At 50.8% G+C, this 18,332-nt stretch overlaps 1 protein-coding gene across 1 annotated transcript; it reads right to left on the bottom strand.

Moving 5' to 3' along the window:
* Window positions 1-2,033: 2,033 nt before the first annotated feature.
* Window positions 2,034-16,639, bottom strand: LOC149364575 (neprilysin-2-like). Its single transcript, XM_089568711.1, has 3 exons — window positions 16,605-16,639; window positions 15,300-16,263; window positions 2,034-4,091 (listed from the first exon to the last, which is right to left on the bottom strand). Exons 1-3 carry the CDS (start codon window positions 16,637-16,639, stop codon window positions 2,034-2,036), a joined length of 3,057 nt encoding a protein of 1,018 aa, XP_089424837.1.
* Window positions 16,640-18,332: the final 1,693 nt, after the last annotated feature.

The raw sequence follows: 18,332 nt of genomic DNA, 5'->3' as shown, positions 1-18,332 counted from the left end.
TGTATGAGTTTATTGCATCATACAACTTTTTTTAGCAGGGTCGCGGGCTATATGCCACTACGCTACAAATGTGATAAAAGGGCATGAAGCTGAGAATTATAACAGGTTCTCTACAGATGCTCAAAACACTATCATATCGTGAGCAGAGAAGAAACATTATCATCATCATCATTAGCCTGACTATGCCTCTCCCTTACCTCTCTTAGGACAAAGGCCTCTCCCTTACATCTCCAGGTAACCATTTCCAGTGTCAGCTACGGCCAGCCTATTCCCAAGAGCAGAAACAAATGTGCACTACAGCACGTTTCTCATTACCTACTCTAAAAAAAAAATGTTCTTGAAAGCTGGTCTAAGTCGCACGAAGCACGGCTTGTGCGTTACATTTTGGCTGCATTTAGCAAAATAATTAAATGTTCGCTAACCACTGCGATACTAAGAAATTATGTTGTAACCACTAGGCGCAGCATAAATATATTCCAACGAATGTAGCACATCCATTTACTTGTACGCAAGAACGTTTCAGTCAGCTGTTTTTAAAAGCGTTCTACAAATTTCCTATTCACTCTCTGCTCCTCAAGTCAGTACTTAAAAAATTAGTGACTTCGGCTTAACTTATTAACCTTGAAGAACGCAAGATAGTGCAAACTAGGTCATGCGACTGTGAACAACGCTCAGTTGGCTTAATGCGCCTAGAACATTCCGGGTTTTTTAAAGTGGTTACATTTAGCTGGGATAATTGGTCTATTTCACCCAGCCATCGTGAACTGGCCTTGACGCAATGCGACTAAAAGAAGTATGGAAAAAGTTTCTTGAAAAGTCCGAAAATAAAAAGCAGCACGTTAGTGGACGCATCTATTTTTGATTATTATTCTGAAGTACCGTTCAGTGCAGTTTATGGCCCAATTTATTTCGTTTATTGCAATTTATTGTCATATTGAGAGGTGCATTTTGCACACTACTGTCAATGCTCGGTGGCTGTTTTGGCATGAAGTAAAGACCAAAACAGCGCATGTCGGAAATGAAATTTCCGTGTTATGTTTAGTAATGCTGTAATACGACGGAAGTAGTACATACAAAACTGTTGCTTAATATATTATTCGTAGTAATAAATGGCAGTAGTTTTGTTTAAGAAAAAAAAAATTGAAAACATCACTAAAAGCTGGCACAAGCATCCAAATTCATTAATGGAAAGAAGGTATAACATGCTTCAGAACATGATAAAGAAAGGACCGAGATCTCGCAGCCTTTTTTCTTTTCAAACAAAGTCACCGTCAAGGTCTCTTCCACGTTGGAAAATCCTGCTATTCCAACATTCTTTACTACCAATAATTCATCGGAAGTTCATCAGCACAAGCAAATAACAAAGTGGACGTATTGTTCAAAGTCGAAAGCCAAACATCAACACAACATCCTGCGCAACATCTGATCAGAGAAAGAAAACTTAGTGTTCCTCCCATTCCGGCTTGAAAATCAGCTACAGCATTTCGTCACAAGGTCAATGCATGAAGAAAGGTACAGAATAATGTACGGAGTGCATACAACATATTTAAACGGTCTCGTCAAGCATATTACGACAGTTAAACGCATGCCTGGCAGACAACCTTCTGCCATGAAAAAACACCCCCGATTCTGATTGCAGCGCAGTTTTTCTCCGTAGCCTTGCACTCGCAGCACGTGTAGGTTGTGTAAACTGAATGCGACGTATTCATTAAGCATTAGTCCAGAGATCGCCCTCTGGGAGCGACCTTGGTGAAATCAATAAGGGAACGCGATTAGGAAGCAATACCAGGAAGCTACGGCACCAGCATTTCACAAAGCGACCACCACGTCACCAGTCGCAAAGTTTTGTGAGACTGTCAAATCCTGACGTGTAGTGAAAAATGAGAACCAAATACTAGCCACAAAGAATTTCCAGCAGAGTATACACACATTAGAGAAGACGATGGAGAAATGCACGAACACGACGTTACTTGGAAACACTGTCTGGTGACAATTTATAGCTGGAAAAACATAGTGAATTAAGTTCGTCGTGGTTACTCAAAAAATCTACACTTCTCAAGAGGGTTCATTTTGGAGCCACTGGGGCAAGAAAATGCCTTGGCAAACTCGGGATGATTTCTCACAGCCTTGTTACAATCCACACAGTAGGGACCGGGCACATACCTTCGGCGGCATGTCATAAAACAGAGTGTGATGAAGAACACCTTCTCCTCTGTCAGGTGTTCCGCGATCCTGTAGCGGCGTCGGGCTTTCGTCAGCGCCTCCCGAAACGCATCGTAAGCAACTTCTAGGGCAGGAATCTCGGGAAAGATGCTGCCGTGGTTGCTTTGGGCGGCACACGAGTCGCGAACAGCAAACTGCATTGCCGACTGCGCTGACAGAATCGAATGCACGAAGGTACCATTCGGGTGCCATCTTAAGCCCGTTTTGTCCAAAGATTTCACAATTTCTAGCGCCATCAAGAAACCTATGCCTCCGTACAGCATGCCATTCGTACCGTTCCTGCTGTACAGAGGACTGACCAGCGACCCTATGGAAATTAGCACGCTGTTCAGAATGGCATCATAGGTCATGTATGGCTCTTTGGAACTGAGAGGCTGAGCATAGATCCTATGGTAAAGCGCTTTTTCTTTTGCTCTGCGAATGGCCTTACGAGACTGAATCCAGTAGGCTCCAAAGGAAGATTCCTTTTCCGGAAAATCCTCATATACGCCTTCCAGCGAGTGGATATTCGGGATCATTTCCTCCGGCCACAGACGCTTTCGGATGGCAAGGATCTTTGACGCAGCCAGAAGTTTACTAGCAGCGTCCAGCCACTGGGACCTGTTGATGATTGTCGCCGCTGTGGAAATTAGACTGTCGAAGACGGCATCCACCAAACGTCTGTCGTAGCTGGTGATCCTTGAGGCGACGTACATTGCCGCAACAAGGGAAGCGTACGGTACCTCGACGTTCAAGCCGCAGAATATAGGGCGAACGAGTTTCGCTATTTCAACGTCTCCGTGCACGGCGAGGGAAAATTCAGGGCTCGCCGCTGAGCTGTACAATTGCATGAACAGCCAGTACAAGTGCCGGAGCAGTTCGTGTTTGTCCTTATTGGCAAATAGGCTGCCAACGGCTCTCATGTAGGCAAGGTCAGTTATGAACACTTCAGTGGACATCGTTGGAAGCAATGGTAGATTTTTCTGGAGTGCTTTCAGCCAGACGACAGCCGGAACTGATGGTATATAGTTCTCAATTTCGCCAAGGGTGAACAGAGCAGACTCCTTTGGAGACCATCCCAAGATTGTGTAAAGTTGTTGCAAAATGTCGCCCGCCATCGCAGCTGTCTCGTTGACGACTTTCTCGAGCACATCAGGCGTGGCTGTACCCCCGAAAGAGTGGAAGATTGCTGCCCAGGTTGAGATAAAGCCGCCAATTTGCTTGGAGTTGTGATGCAACTTAGTAAGAATGTGCAAGTAAGGACTAGGGGAAATGATCAGCCGCCATGCTTTCTGTCCAGGCAACGGAGCGATTGCGAGCGAGAACCAGAAGGACGCTTCGTAGTTGAAAGCCAGTGATACGATGATGTCCAAGAGGTTCACGTCTTGCGTCGCCGTGAAGGGTGTGGTCAGCCCAGACTCATTCATGAAACGCAGGAAGTCGCCCGTACTCTTGCCATACTGAGGGGCGGTGCCTATGCACGATGTGTACATGTTGAGAGGCTTTCGGCCGACGCGCAGAGTGGAAGCGCCGCTTTGGAGCGTCTGCCCCAGGGTATCGAACCAGTTGTAGATCGCTGCGTCCATGGCTGATGCGTACTGGTCCACTCGAATCCTCGGCGGTGACCAGGCAGAGCAGACGTGTTTTGTGAAGTCTTCGCAGGGGTCCACGTCGTTGGCAGTGAGGTAAGCGAGGTGCGAAGCGTGCTGAACACAGTCCGGGGTCAGGCACAGCGGGTCGCCGTGCTCCTGCGGGCGCCGCTTGGATAAAAGCGGCAAAAGCGCGATGCCTACGACGCAGAACACGCAGATCAGGGCAATGACGACCACGGCTCGGGCCCACAGGGCGGGGTGTCCGGGGGCTGCGGCGGCGGAGTCGGGAACAGGCACCTGGAACGACAGTAAGGGAACAGATTGTGCCTTATTAAAAAAGTACGCCCTGAAGAGTTCACAGCGATATATCCTCGTTTTTTCTTAATTTTATTTTTTTACGAAAAAAGAGCAAAATGCTGAGGCAGCATATGAGCATCGAGCGTTTGCAAAATCGAAAGAATATTGGGTCGTTAGCCACCTTCGCTACATCCGGTAGAAATTTTTCGTTATATTCGGATATCTACTTTTTTAATGTCAACGTATACAGCGCAAGAAGACAAATCGTTTCACACCACTTCTAATGTCCTTCGCCAATTAGTCTGGCCGCAATGCACGTTTGTAGTTTCAAAAAGTCAGGGGTGAGGAACCAAAGGTCGTCAGTGGGAATCCCTGTGATGGGCTACACTTATATTCGACCAGTAATCTTATGTTCCGTAACACGTTGAATCGTTTGATACCACTCCGTACATTCTACGTCCCTTAGGTGGCCTACAATCTGTGTACCGATGGTACCCCCCACTGGTCCCACCTGAGTGTTTCATACTAACGCGACCTTGAGTAATGCGAGTACTATTAGGAGTACTATTGCTAACGCTCTAAATATTGTGGAGCCTATTATCATCGGCGGTGCACCTCTTCCTGGTCTTTGGTTTGGTTTTGAGCTGCTGTGTACCATCTTAGCACGTTCTGGTTGCAGGAGCAATGTGTCAAGCAACAGCGGCGCTGCTTCCCGACTTCCTGCTTAGCAGCAGTTAGGAGAGGCGCCGCCCCTGGAGGATCGCCGTCCCGGCACCGCGCTGACCGCCGGCTGCCCGGCAGCCTCCCTGGATTGGTCCTGCTGGTTCCAGGCCCCCGCCTTGCTGCCACCATGTCGTCTTCCGCTCCTGCTGGTCCGGAGTTCCGGGCGCCTCCACCCAAGGCGCACTGCTTCTCGTTCGCATTGAACGCGGACGCCACGGCCGACGACATTGTCGACGGCATTGAAAGCATCTTCGGCCCGAAAGGGCCCGAAAGCCTCCAGCATCAAGGAGGGCTAAAGTTTTCTATCGCCGTGTCCTCGGCTGCGGCGGCGCAAAAGCTCCTAGCGGAGGGATCGTTCCCTGTGAACGGGACCTCTATCCCAGTGTCCTGCGAGGGCCCCTCCGTGGTCCACGTAACGGCATTCCGGGTGCCGCTGTTCGTCGGGGACGCGGCGCTGGTCTCGGCACTGAGCCCCTACGGCAAGGTGCTCGAGATCTGTCATCCGACGCTGAAGGGGCGACGCCACGTGAGCAACGGTCAGCGTCTCGTCAGGATGGAGATGAAGCAGGCGGTACCTAACTTCATGTCTGTGCAGGGTCACCGCGTTATGTTCGACTACAGGGGCGTCCGAAAAGTGTGCTCTCGCTGCGGCCAAGACGGACATGTCGGCGCGGCCTGCCGCACGCCGCGGTGCGCCCGCTGCGACGAGTTCGGGCACGAGACCGCCGGATGCGACGCGGCGTGCCGACGCTGCTCCGGAGCCCATGCGACGGCTGATTGCCTGCGGCCGCGGTCCTACGCGGCAGCGGCTGCTTCCAGTGGCCCTCAAAAAAAGCCGGCATCGCCAGCGGCGCAACCGCCGCAGGATACCGTTCCTGCCCCGGCGAAGGTGCCCCCTGCGGAGACCGCGCCACGCCAGGACGACGACACGCCCGCCACTCACGTGTAGGAAACCCCGGCCGGTTCCGAGCCTGCAGCTTCATCGCAGGAGCAGCCGGAGAGCGCCGCGGAAACAGCATCTATACCGACTCGCTGACCTTCCTGCACCTCGGCGATATCCCGCCGATCTCCCTGACGAACTTGTCCGACTCGTCCACCTCCGGCGAGGACGACTCCTCCACAACAGCGGACGAGAGCGACGGAGCGCACTCACGTGGCGCGACGCTCCGCCTCACCGGAGACGTCCCCTGCGAACAGCCCGGGGCGACCGACCAGCTGAGCGCCGCCGGTCCGTCTCGAGGTCCACGGCGCCGGCCACCACCAGAGGACGAGGACTCGAAGGCTCAGGACTCCGCCGACCGCAACCTGTCCACGACACCTGCCGACCACGCCTCGCGGGGTGCGGTAAGAGACGCCACCGACTCGCTGCCCTCCGTAGAGCCCATGGACTTGGGCAGAGTTTCGGGGAAGCACGCCTTATCGCAGTCCGCGGACTCGGACGGCTCGGCCGATCCGTCCCTCCCCAAAAATCTGGCGCGCGCGTGTGACTCCGCTACTGGCGGGTCCCCTCACACTTGTCGGTAGAATGTCGGCGTCCTGCTTCTTCATCATGGCGACGGTGCACCTCCTGTCCCTGAACGTTCAGGGATTTCGTTCACTCGATACGCAGAGGGAGGTGATTCACTTCGCTCGCGCGCAGGGGGTCGACATTCTCTTCCTTCAGGAATGTAAGTTCCGGACCGCACGCGATGTCACGAACTTTAAGAATCGCTTCCTCGCGCCCGCACTCTTTTCACTCACCGACACAATGTCATGCGGTGTCGGTGTGGTGTTCATTAACAGTTCCCTCCGTTGAGGCGCACATTGTACGTATGGCGTTGACGGTCGCACGTTGGCCGTCGACTTCTCCCTTAACGGCAGATGGGTGAGGGCATTGGTAGTGTACGCGCCGGCACGACGAAGCGATTCTTCATTTTTCGAGTCGCTGGATTGTTTCATGCTGGAGTCGTACCCCACTTTCATAGTGGGCGACTTTATTTATTTATTTATTTATTTATTTATTTATTTATTTATTTATTTATTTATTTATTTATTGTACCCTCAGGGCCCGAAGGCATTACAGAGGGGAGTGGGAATACATAAAAATTCAGCCTAAACAGTAACAACAAGGAGAGAAAACAAATAAACCAGGAATACATACAAAGTGAAAACACAGGAAGGCAATGAGATTACAATGCAGTGGGGATATATTGAAACAGTGTGTAGACAGTGAAAGGCAATTTTTATACAGTAATAAACGACACATACTCAGAAAGAAACATTAAGGACTTTACGAAATGCATTGTTATCAGAAATACCTGCGATGTCGTGGGGAAGGTGATTCCAGCTGACACAAGTTCGGGGTATGAATGAGTCATGAAAACATTTGGTGTGACAAGATGGGATTCCAACGTTATGACGGTGATCAAAGCGTGCTGATATGTAACATGGTCTTGACAGTAACTTAGGATTGAGAAGGCTGTTGTGGTAAATTTTATGAAAAAGACACAATGAGGCTATTGATCTGCGGTGGGAAAGAAGTGGTAGGGACAAACTTGATTTCATGGCGGTTACACTGCTTGTTCGGTGATAATTAGAAAGAATGAAACGGCATGCGCGGTTCTGCACAGCTTCCAAATCTGAAACGAGTGAATCGATGCCAGGGCTCCAGACAGATGCAGCATATTCTAACTTGGACCGTACCAATGTTTTATAAAGTAATAATTTTAGTGAAGTAGATGAACGTGAGAAATTTCTGCGAAGGTACCCAAGCATGCGATCAGCGTTATTTATTATGTATTCAACGTGAGTTTTCCAGGACAGGTTGCAAGAAACGTAAACACCCAGATATTTATAACATGACACGGTTTCGAGAGACACGTTGTTAATGAGATAAGAAGAAGGGGCATTAGAGAGACGAGAAATGCGTACATGTTTACACTTATTAATGTTTAGTTGCATGTTCCAAGTAAAACACCAGTCAAGAACCTTGTTAATATCGGATTGAAGACAAGAGACATCATTACCACCTTTAATTTAGCGGTAAATAACACAATCATCGGCAAAAAGATTAATTGAAGAAGAAATGTTAGCCGGTAAGTCATTTATATAGATGAGAAAAAGGAGGGGCCCAAGAACTGACCCCTGAGGCACGCCGGAACGGACAGGCAAAGAATGAGAGTTTATATTGTTCGCTGTTACGAATTGTGAACGGTTAGAAAGAAAGCATTGTAGCCATGCAAGGACATTAGGGTCTATGTTAAGATTGCTTAATTTAAGAAAGAGAAGCTCATGTGAAACAGTGTGAAACGCTTTCGAGAAGTCCAAAAATATGCAATCTGCCTGAGACCCGTGGTCAAGGATGCAATGAAAGTCATGTGTGAAACATATTAGCTGAGTTTCGCATGAAAAACACTTACGAAAACCATGCTGGGCAATGCTGGAAAAGGAGTTAGATTCTCAAAAAGAGATGAGATGAGAATATATGACGTGTTCCATGATCTTGCACGGAATACTAGTGAGCGATATAGGTCTAACGTTATCAGGAGAATGTTTACTTCCGGACTTATGCAGTGGAATCACGGTCCCAATTTTCCAATCATTGGGAATACAACCTGTAGCAAGAGACTGTTCAAACAATTTAGTAAGAATTATGGAACAATAGTACTTTGTATTAATTAAAAACTTCGAATTAATGTTGTCAACACCGCAGGAAGAGGAAACCTTAAGATTTTCTATGATGCACTGGATGCCTGACGCGTCGAATATAACTGGATCCATAGTAAGAGCATCAAAAACACGGCACACGCGATGAACAAGAGAAACATTGGTAGAAAATGCCGCAGCAAATATATTGTTTAGAACAGAAGCACATTTAATTATGTCCTCGACCCCTCACGCGATGTAAGCGGCCCAGGTCAGGGTCGGGCTTACGCCAGCGCACGCTCCCTACAGGACCTATGCACGCAGTTCCGACTGTCCGACGCATGGGTCTCCTTGCATGGCGACAACTTCGGGGCCACGTGGGAGAGAGGGAGGTCGGTCAGTAGGCTCGATAAGTTTTTGTTCCCGCCCGTCCTCGCGCGATATGTGGCTTCGTGCGAAGTACTCGAGTGTCCTCGGGGCACTCCGCGCATATCCATCGACCGCTGTCGATAGTGCTGGACTTAGGCGGGTGCGCCCCACGAGTAGACTTCTGGCGAATGGACGCCAGCCTACTGACAGATTGGTCGAGTGTCACATCATTGCAGCGTGCGCTGGGTGCTCCGGGCGTGCACGCTAACGCATCAGTGCCGTGGGACGAGCGGAAGGGCGAGTGGCGTACGCTCCTTATCGCGGAAGACCGCCGGCGAAGAGCGCGCATCACTCGCGAACTCAATGAGACGCTGGCTCGGATCCGCATAGTTAAGAGAGGCGCGCCGCTAACGTTTGCTATGCGCGATTACTACAACTTATTGAAGGCTCGCTACGAGACGCTGTTGCGGCAGTCGTCGCGCGCTGCCAGCCGGGCCCTCGTTCAGGGCAGGCCTGTAGCCGACCCATCGGTCTTGCGGCAGGTTCGCGCTGGCGCCCTCGAGGAGGATGCGTCCGCATTCATTGCGGCAATCGCGCTGCCCAACGCGGCCACGAGTAGCAGCGCCACGGACATCCGCGACGTCCTCACACGCCACGTGTCCGAGCTGTTCGCCTCTAGTGTTGACCGGGCGGGCGACCTCGCGTTCCACGACGCACTCCGCGGTTTCTGCCAGGGTCTCCCCGTAGTTGAGGACGCGCTCTCGCAGCAGCTCTGCGCACCGCTGACGCGAGATGAGCTCCGCGCCACAGTAGCAAAAATGAATGCTGCCTCGGCCCCCGTACCTGACGGTATCCCCGTCAGTTTTTACGCAAAGCTTTACGACGTCTTAGAGGGTTCTCTGCTCGATATGATCAACAGCTTTCTGATGGACGGAGCCCGACCAGCGTCTTTCAGTGAGAGCCGAGTCGCGTTCATTCTGAAGCCCGGCGGGCGCCCATCTGACCCGCAGGCGTGGCGTCCGATCACTCTGCTCAATGCAGACTACAAGATCGTAGCGTCACTGCTGGCGAACAGGTTGAGCGCGATTCTGCCCTCGGTGGTCAGTCCTGCGCAAACGTGTAGCGTGCCGGGCCGTTCGGTGTTTTCCGCTCTCGCACTTTCTCGTGACTCGTTCATGTTCGCCTCGAGAGCGGGGATCTCGGGCTGTTTTGTCTCGCTTGACCAGTCCAAAGCTTTTGACCGTATCGAGCACCGGTACCTGCTAGGTGCTCTCGGGGCTTTCGGCTTTCCATCGGCTTTCATAGCGAGAGTCGGGCTCCTTTACTCGGGGCTTACGGCCCGCCTGACAGTCAACGGATCGATCAGCGCTCCTTTTTGTGTCTCTATAGGGATTAGGCAGGGCTGCCTCTTGTCGCCCATGTTTTTTGTTTTGTGCCTAGACCCACTGCTGCGTCGCATCGCCGGGAGCCCGTCTGCGCGGTTTCCCACTGCCAGTCCACGGCCAGGTTAAGGTCGCGGCATACGCCGACGAGGTGTCCCTGTTCCTGCGGGACGAGGACAGCTACGTAGCGTTTTTACGGCTGTTTGAAGTGTACAGCGAGCTGTCCGGCGCCCTGCTGAACAGGGACAAGAGTATAGCGTTGCGCTTTGGCGCGTTCTCCGCAGACCTGTTGGGCGACGTACAGTGAGTTTCGGCCGTGAAAGTTCTGGGGGTTTATTTCCTCGCGTCTGGTGAGCCGGCTCGCAAGACGTGGACTCGCCTTAGAGAGGCCGCCGAGAAACGGTTGAGAGTGGCGGCGCGATTCCGCCTCTTCCTCGCGGAGCGCGCATTTATCATCCGCGCGTCGGTCTGCGCCCCACTGTACTATGTGGCTCGCGTTGCCCCTCACCCCGCACCTTCACGCGCCGTTTGGCCACTTTATGTGGCTCGTTCTTCTGGGCAGTAAAGACGGAGTCTGTAGCGCGCGCGCTCCTCGGGCTTCCCACTAACATGGGGGGATTCAGCCTTCCCCACTTGCCCACGATATGCAATGTGCTCGCTTTGCGGGCCACCAATGACCTGGCTAACCAGGCCGGCTACCCGGGTAGGCGGCTACTGGCTTACCTACTCGGCACGTCGCGCTCCCTTTTTTTTTCTCTGAGCAGAGTGTTGGCCCGACAGCCTTGCAGCAGCCTCGGTTTTACCAGAGAGCCTGCCAGACGCTCAGGTCCCTCACCGCAGCACTGCCAGAGGTAGAGTTATTTTCAACTCCCGCCTCTCGGATATGCGAACTCCTGGCCATCAAAGAAGCCCCACAGGAGAAATTGGCGATAAGCAGAGAGGTGCGATGGCGGGACCTGACGTCTTCATCTCTTCCCGCAGACGTGCGAGACTTCGGCTGGCTGCGGGGCTGGCGGGCCCTGCCTACGGCAGATCGCCTGGCGGCTTGGGGCGTGGCCCCCTCCTCCCGATGTCCACAGTGCGGACTTGTAGAGACCTTGCCACACGTGATTTTTGAGTGTTCGGTAGCTAGGACAATTTGGGTCCTTATGTCGCGAATGTTCGGGCGACCCTTGGCCCCAATTCAAGGTTCCGCGACCCTTTTGTGCGTATGCTTCTTTGTGCCGGGGCGTTCGTACTGTGGCGCCAGAGAGGTGCAGCGGCTCTACAAGAACGGCTGCAGAGGGCCATGTACCCCATGCTACGGCGGGTGCGTGCGCGCATGTTCGCCCAGGCGTGCGTGGACCTCGTGTCGCTGGAGGAGCACCAGTTTTTTCGGCGCTGGTCTACCCGCTTCATCGTCGTAGGCAGGGGCCATGTTACGGTGCCGCCCCTGCCATATTAAGTGTGGCGCGTGTGTGGCGCGCGTGTGTGGTTCGCGTGTGTGGTGCGCGTTTTTCGTGCGCGTTTTTCGTGCGCGTTTTTCGTGCGCGTTGTTCGTGCGCGGGTTTTTGTGCGCGGTTTTCAACCCGGCGGCGTATTCGCCAACTGCAGCCTGTACAGCCACAAGGCTTGAAACCACGGTGAATTTATCACGGTGACTGAAGATTGTCACAACGCCTTACTAAAAAGGGATAATAATCCTCTTAAACGGCGTTATATGGCACTAAGCATCACGATTTGCGACCTAAAAGGGAAGAAATGTAAAAAAAAATGAAATTAAAAAAACAATAAAACTACAGTACAGAAAGCGGAGACGAACGGCCGACCTTCCATACGCAACACGAGCCTCTAATCCACTGCGCCATAGCAGCGATGCCAAGCCGTCGTTCTGAATGAATATTTATAACCAGCCTTAATGTGGCTGCTACCTGCCGGTGGGCGGCGCTGTCATCGCTGGCTGTACCGGCTGCATTTGGCGAACACGCAACCCGGCGCGCTTCCTCCGCGTATGGACCCACTAGAACTTTCTTGGACACTTTTTGTTTTTTGGACACTTACGTTCGCTGTGAGATGTGTGCATAGGGCGGCATCAGTTGCCGCAACGTATATTTGTTTTTCTAGAGGGAAGGATGACCCTTTTTGATCGTGAGTCCAAATAAACTTCTCCTATGTGTGGAGCCTATTAGCCACTGCTGCTACGCAAAGCTTTCCCGGCACGCCACTGTAGGTTTATGGCAGGGAAATGCAATGTATATTAAGAACGCCTTCGAGAATTCCGCAATCTTTTTTTATAAAAGGAATTGGCGCAGTATCTGTCTCACATATCTCGGTGGACACCCGAGCCGTGCCATAAGTGAAGGGATAACGGAGGGAGTGAGAGATGAAAGGAATAATTAGGCACCACAAGGAAGGCTCCGGAATAATTTCGACCACCTGGGAATCTTTAACGTGCACTGACATCTCACAGCACACGGGCGCCTTTTTGCGTTTCGTCCCGGCTATTAAAACGGAGCCGCAATGGTCGGGCTCGAACCGGAGCACTCCAGATCAGTAGCTGAGTGCCCTAACCACTGAACCACTGCGGCGGGCATGCCCTAAGCCGGAAGGCTTAGTGCCACAAAAGTTTTTTTTTTTTTGTTATAGGTGTCACAAGTGCCCTCTACAGGGGCTATCTCGAAAACCATGTAGGCTGGAGCTTTTTCCTGGACTACGTTCATTCCCACTGATCTGATTCTCACAGTAGGTGAAGGCCGAAAGGGAACATTAGAGTGGCATCCGCTAATTTGGTGAAGGATTGCATCTCGCTGGTCATACAGTTAGTTTAGCTTGGTTCCACCCTGACTAGCATAATCTCACGCGGGATTTTTTTTCTTTTTAGTTTATTCTACACTGGACCCAATTGAGCCATCGATATTGGTTTTTCAGAAATATGTAGAGTGCAACCAATGCCTACATGTGGCCGTCCACGAGTGCAGATGATGATTATAGTTTACTAGAGCTTTAGAAAATCCGGAAGCACGACGTTCCGAAAGGATACTGCATTCGAAGCGCGGTCCACACGTACAGCCCGATGTGGCTTCAGATCCGCGGCCCAGCTTGCTGCCGACCGTGCACTGCGGAGGCGCACAGCCTTGCGCTTAAACGTTTCCGGTATCCAGAGAGCACTGGTCCCGCACAAGCATCGTAGTCCTTACACGTATACAACTGCTTTACGCTGCCTCCGATGCGCGTGAAAAGGAAGTGCTCGTCGTGAGCGGCAGACTCTCTCAGTTATTATGCTGTGCGAAAAGTGAGAGAACTGTATATTAGGCTCTTGTAAATTTCAGGTGGTACAAGCTACACATATTCTTCTGCCCTAGAGCAATTAAGCTCTGGAATGATATTCCTGACAACATAATCTCTTTCAATGATCCTCGAGAGTTTAAAAAAAACATCTATGTATGCATTAATCGTTCTAGTATTGTTCGAAATTTCACCACAGTTTCATTTGCTTTTAACTTTGTTTTTTTTTTATGTACCACTACTTTGGTTGCCCCTGGCTACCTCTTTTTCGCATATTCGCGTTTCGCTCTATTTTTATCGTTTGTTTTTGGGTTTAATGTAATTTTGGTTTGGTTTATTACGGTTTAACGTTCCAACGCGACTCAGGCTATTAGGGACGCCGTAGTGATGGGCTCCGGATATTTCGACTACCTGGAGTTCTTTAACGTGCAATGACATCGCACAGTACACGGGCCTCTAGGATTTCGCCGCCATCGAAATTCAGCCGCCACGGTTGGGATCGAACTCGCGTGTTTCGGACCAGCAGCCGAGCGTCGTAACGACTGAGCCACCACGGCGGGGGTCTTTTAATGAAATCTTAACTTCGTTTTGTGTCAGCTTCGTGTTGCCTTGTACCGCGTTTGTTGTGCAGGTATTATGGTTTATTATTTCTGCATATTCCTTTATTTGATGTGCCCGGCCCCCCTCCTCACCCAAGCTCTTCTTCGGAGCTTATGAGGTATAAATAAATAAATAAATAAATAAATAAATAAATAAATAAATAAATAAATAAATAAATAAATAAATAAATAAATAAATAAATAAATAAATAAATAAATAAATAAATAAATAAATTGTAGTGAATTACAATGAACGCGCCTGAACCATTATGAATGCGCCTCAGGTAGCCTCGATGCCAGACGAAGAAGTTGACGACGAAGTGTGCCGGCGCGCGGCTCCAGATCTCTGGCTGTGTAGACTGACTGATTTTGCTGCCGTCCGCTCAGCTGTTTGGTTGAACTGTATCGCTGAGTTCACTAGTACGCGAACCCCCTTTCAAAATAAATAAATATTGCGATAAAATTGAAGGGGACGCTTAAGCTCCGCCTTGAGGGAGTGTCGCGAGAGTGTAATGGGTTAACTCTCATTGATGCAGAAGGTCATCCTCTGCTTTACGTCCACAAATTCCCGGGAGTCCTCGTACTCCTCCTGGCGTAGCGGTGCGCCACTGCCCTGCGATGGCAGGTGCTTGCTCCCAGCGGTGCGGTTTGTGCGCACCACATTGCTCTTCCCGATGCGACCAATGATTAATTTAACGGCCACCTGCCACGGTGGGCAGTTTGCTGACTATCCTGCGGCCAGGTTCTGATGACGCAGCAAGGTCACGTGACCCAGGTGGCCCACCTGCCACCCATAGGTTCCTCTCTGGGGACCATCTACAGAGGTTTGCTCGTGATTTTTGGCTCACAGCGCCGACAACGGCGACGCCAACTACTTCGACACCGGATTTTCCGGAGAACGAGGCGTATAGCGCTATCATGTTAAAAAAACAAAAACATTATTTTCTATTACGCTAATGGTCTGCTGCAGTTGCCACGCCAGTCACGCGCAGCCACAACCGTATATTCTAGGACTCGCGTTCGTCGTGTTCATGAATGTTCCGGTGGCATCCAGCGCGTCATATAAGTCTACTGCAAACACTCGACACCACGGAAGCGTTGGATATGCTTTAAGCCCTGAACGCTCTTGTGAAGCCCCCATAACCCTAAAAGCGGCGTCATGTATCCCGATTAAGGTCTAAGAGTGACTGTGTTCCGCCCCGCGAGGAAGAATGACTCCCGGAATCGGCAAAGCTTTCGTCACTCACGATGTTTTTCAGGCCTTCTGCGAGGGGTAAGGCACTTAAAGGCTCCTCCGGTCGCGTGATGCCACTGATGACGTGGCGTTGGCTCCCCGCGGCAGTCTCTGTCGTCACGGTAGTCGTAGGCGCACCCATCTGCGGCAGGTTCTCGGTAGGGGCTTCCGATTTCACCTTAGCCCCCGCTTTCGGAGCTGCTGTAGCAGGCTCAGCCACTGCTTGCTCGTCCTGTGGCTGTGGTGCACTGGCGGACTGTTGGACAGACGCGAGTAGCGGGGTACCACCGATAGAATCGGACGCTCGTTGCTGATCTCGTGACGCCATGCCGTGAGACCCATCGTTGGTCTTGATCGGCGCAGTGACAACCTCAGTAGCCTCTACGGCTGTCCCAGGGTTTCTAGGGTTTAGAGACTGCGTAGGAGTGCACGCCGCTAAGAGGTCGGACATCATGGCGAGGGAAGCGTCGACGACTGACGAGGCGCTCACTCTTTCCCCTTGAGCTATCGGCTGAGCGCCGCCACCCCAGAGGATACTACGGCGTCCATCAGGAGTAGCCGCAACAACTTCAGCTCCCGGTCTCGAAACCGAACCTGAGGCAGGTACGTCCAGAGATAACGGGTATTTCTCCGGTGCGCCTGTTCCGCTGTGTGGTGTCATGTGGCCTCTGCCGTCTTTTTTCTTGCGCCCGGGCCACATGCTCCGGGACATCAAACTGCGGACAAGGCTGGTTCTCGGTGCCGGCGGCATCTTTGTGGCCGACTTCGATGGCCCGGCAGTGGCGTTTTCACCTACGGGGTATTGTGCCGTAAACCTGGGGAGCACCGACGAAGGCTTAGTGGATGCCCGTGAGGTGGAGCTCGAAGCGCTGCTGTCGGACTTGGACGAGTGTTTGCCTCGGTCTCTCCTTCTCCTCTTCGCCTTTTTTGAGGCCTCCCTCTCATCCGCGGTGTCCTTCACAACGGGTGGTACGTTGCTGTAAACAAAACCCACATTGAATAAGTGTTCTCGAGGATTATAGTTAGCGTTAGGAGTTGATAATTTATGTAGCAGTAATGCTGCGTTTTTGTTTTTGCGGTATATGTGTCCTTTTAGAAACCACAGCCTGGGTCCCAAAGCGTTAACAAGAGAACGCTGACACGAATGCAAGAATCTGGAACTTCGTTAATAATTGCTGTACGGGATGGAGGGCCGCCTTCGCACGATGGTACGCCTCAGGTCTCCAGAACCACAGTTCAAGGAATGCGTTGCTCAGGATACTTTCCCACACAAATATTTCCAAGACACCTTGCTCACGGGGCAAATAAATATCCTCACCTGTATTCGGGCAGCTTGTTCTGGTCTTCAGCCATCGCCAGATTTTTTTTTCTTCTTGGGCTCACGTGCAGGAGATTCTTCTTCTTCTTGTTCGTCGTCCATCTTGTTCGCTTCTTTTTCTGCTTCGCCGCTGGGCGTGATTTTAAAATCACCAAGACGACTGACTTCAACCGTGAGCCTAAATTAAATTATCCTATACTCTGCCTCCGTTTTCGGGAGTTACCGTACCCTATAATCGAACGCACGCTATTCAGGGAGAAGATCGAACAGTTGTTCACCTAAGCACTTCCGAATCTTCAGTATGATTTTCGTGACCATAGCAGCATTAAGGAGAGTACAAGTAATAAACCTAGAAAATCAAGGTTGCTTCATGCAACAATTGGTTTACTCACAATAGGTCATTAAACACGACGTGTGGCGTCTTCTTAAAACTATACCTTCGAAGTTATATCAGCGCAACAACATAACTACACATTCTTAATTAATTCTTACATTACTACACATTCTTAAAAATGAACGTTTGCTTAGCCAGCGCCTAAAACATCAACGCTTCATCTAAAACGCCGGAGGTTTGCGAGATCTTGCTGGCCTTCAACGTTCTCGTCGCTATAACATTACTAGAATCGACCATCTGTGATTCACAAGCTCCATTATGGAAAGTAAAAAGGAATGTGATCATATTTTCGTTTTGGTCGTACTTTTATCCGTAGACAGTACGCAAGTTATTTTATGATCCAGTAGGGGCTTAAAAGTCGGGCCATCTTTGTTCGGACAAGCCATACAAATGCAATAGGCGTAGTTAGTTGTGGACAGAACAACCTGAACCAAGACGAAGGACAAAGAAGCAACACAAGCGTATGCCATTATAATGAGGTGAAGAAGAAGAAGAAGAAGTATGCTGCTGGTGGTGTGTTCCTACGTGTTGCGGAGTTAGTGGACAGTGAAAATATCCTCAGTCACTGTCAAATCGGTTTCCGTCGAAAATGTTCCATATGGAATGCCCATGTTGACCTCGAGAGTCGAATTTTCCTTGCGCGGCGTCAAAAAATGCATGCTGCTTTGGTTACATTAGATGTAGCCAAAGCTTACGACAGTGTGGAAAACACCATATTATTGCAAAGACTGCAGACTCTGCAGTTTCCACGCTACTTAATTGCTTGGATTTCGGCGTTCCTATACTTCGTCTCACAAGATGTTTGCAGCACTACGGAAGGTAGAGCTCTCTCGTCCAATCAGGGCTGCAGAAACGCAGAAAATAGTCCCTCGAATGTTTGATGAGTGTATCACTATTAATCAAAACAATAAGCATTGCAACTAAAAACATGATTTGGACAGGTGTATTTAAATGGTAGGGAGTGTTTCAATCTCTGGTGAAATTACCAGACAAAGCCCGTACGGACACAGCTCTGCGGAGGCCTGCTGCGAGGTAGTGAGGCGTCGCCACTTTCCAACATGGCGTCGGTCGAGTCTGTTGTGTCTCCTGTGTGCTCTACACCGACAGTGCGCTGTTTCCCCAAGCAGGCGAAGCAGGTGGCTTTAAATGTTCTTGAAGCGCTTCGCGTCGAGTGCGGGGGCAGTTGGAGTACAAATGCGCTCATCAAGAGGACGGCAAAACTCACGCAGGTGAGCGAGCGAACGCTTTACAAGTGGACAACGGAGACGTTGAACGCGGGCCGAGTGTTGTCACCGAAGAAGCGTTCTGGCGGAAGAGGCCGCGAGCGGACGAAG

This window comes from Amblyomma mixtum, chromosome 2 (genome assembly GCF_055824585.1).
Source record: "Amblyomma mixtum isolate Tamu chromosome 2, ASM5582458v1, whole genome shotgun sequence".
In the NCBI taxonomy this organism is placed as follows: Eukaryota; Metazoa; Arthropoda; class Arachnida; order Ixodida; family Ixodidae; genus Amblyomma; species Amblyomma mixtum.
This window is presented reverse-complemented; position numbering and strand designations above follow the sequence as displayed.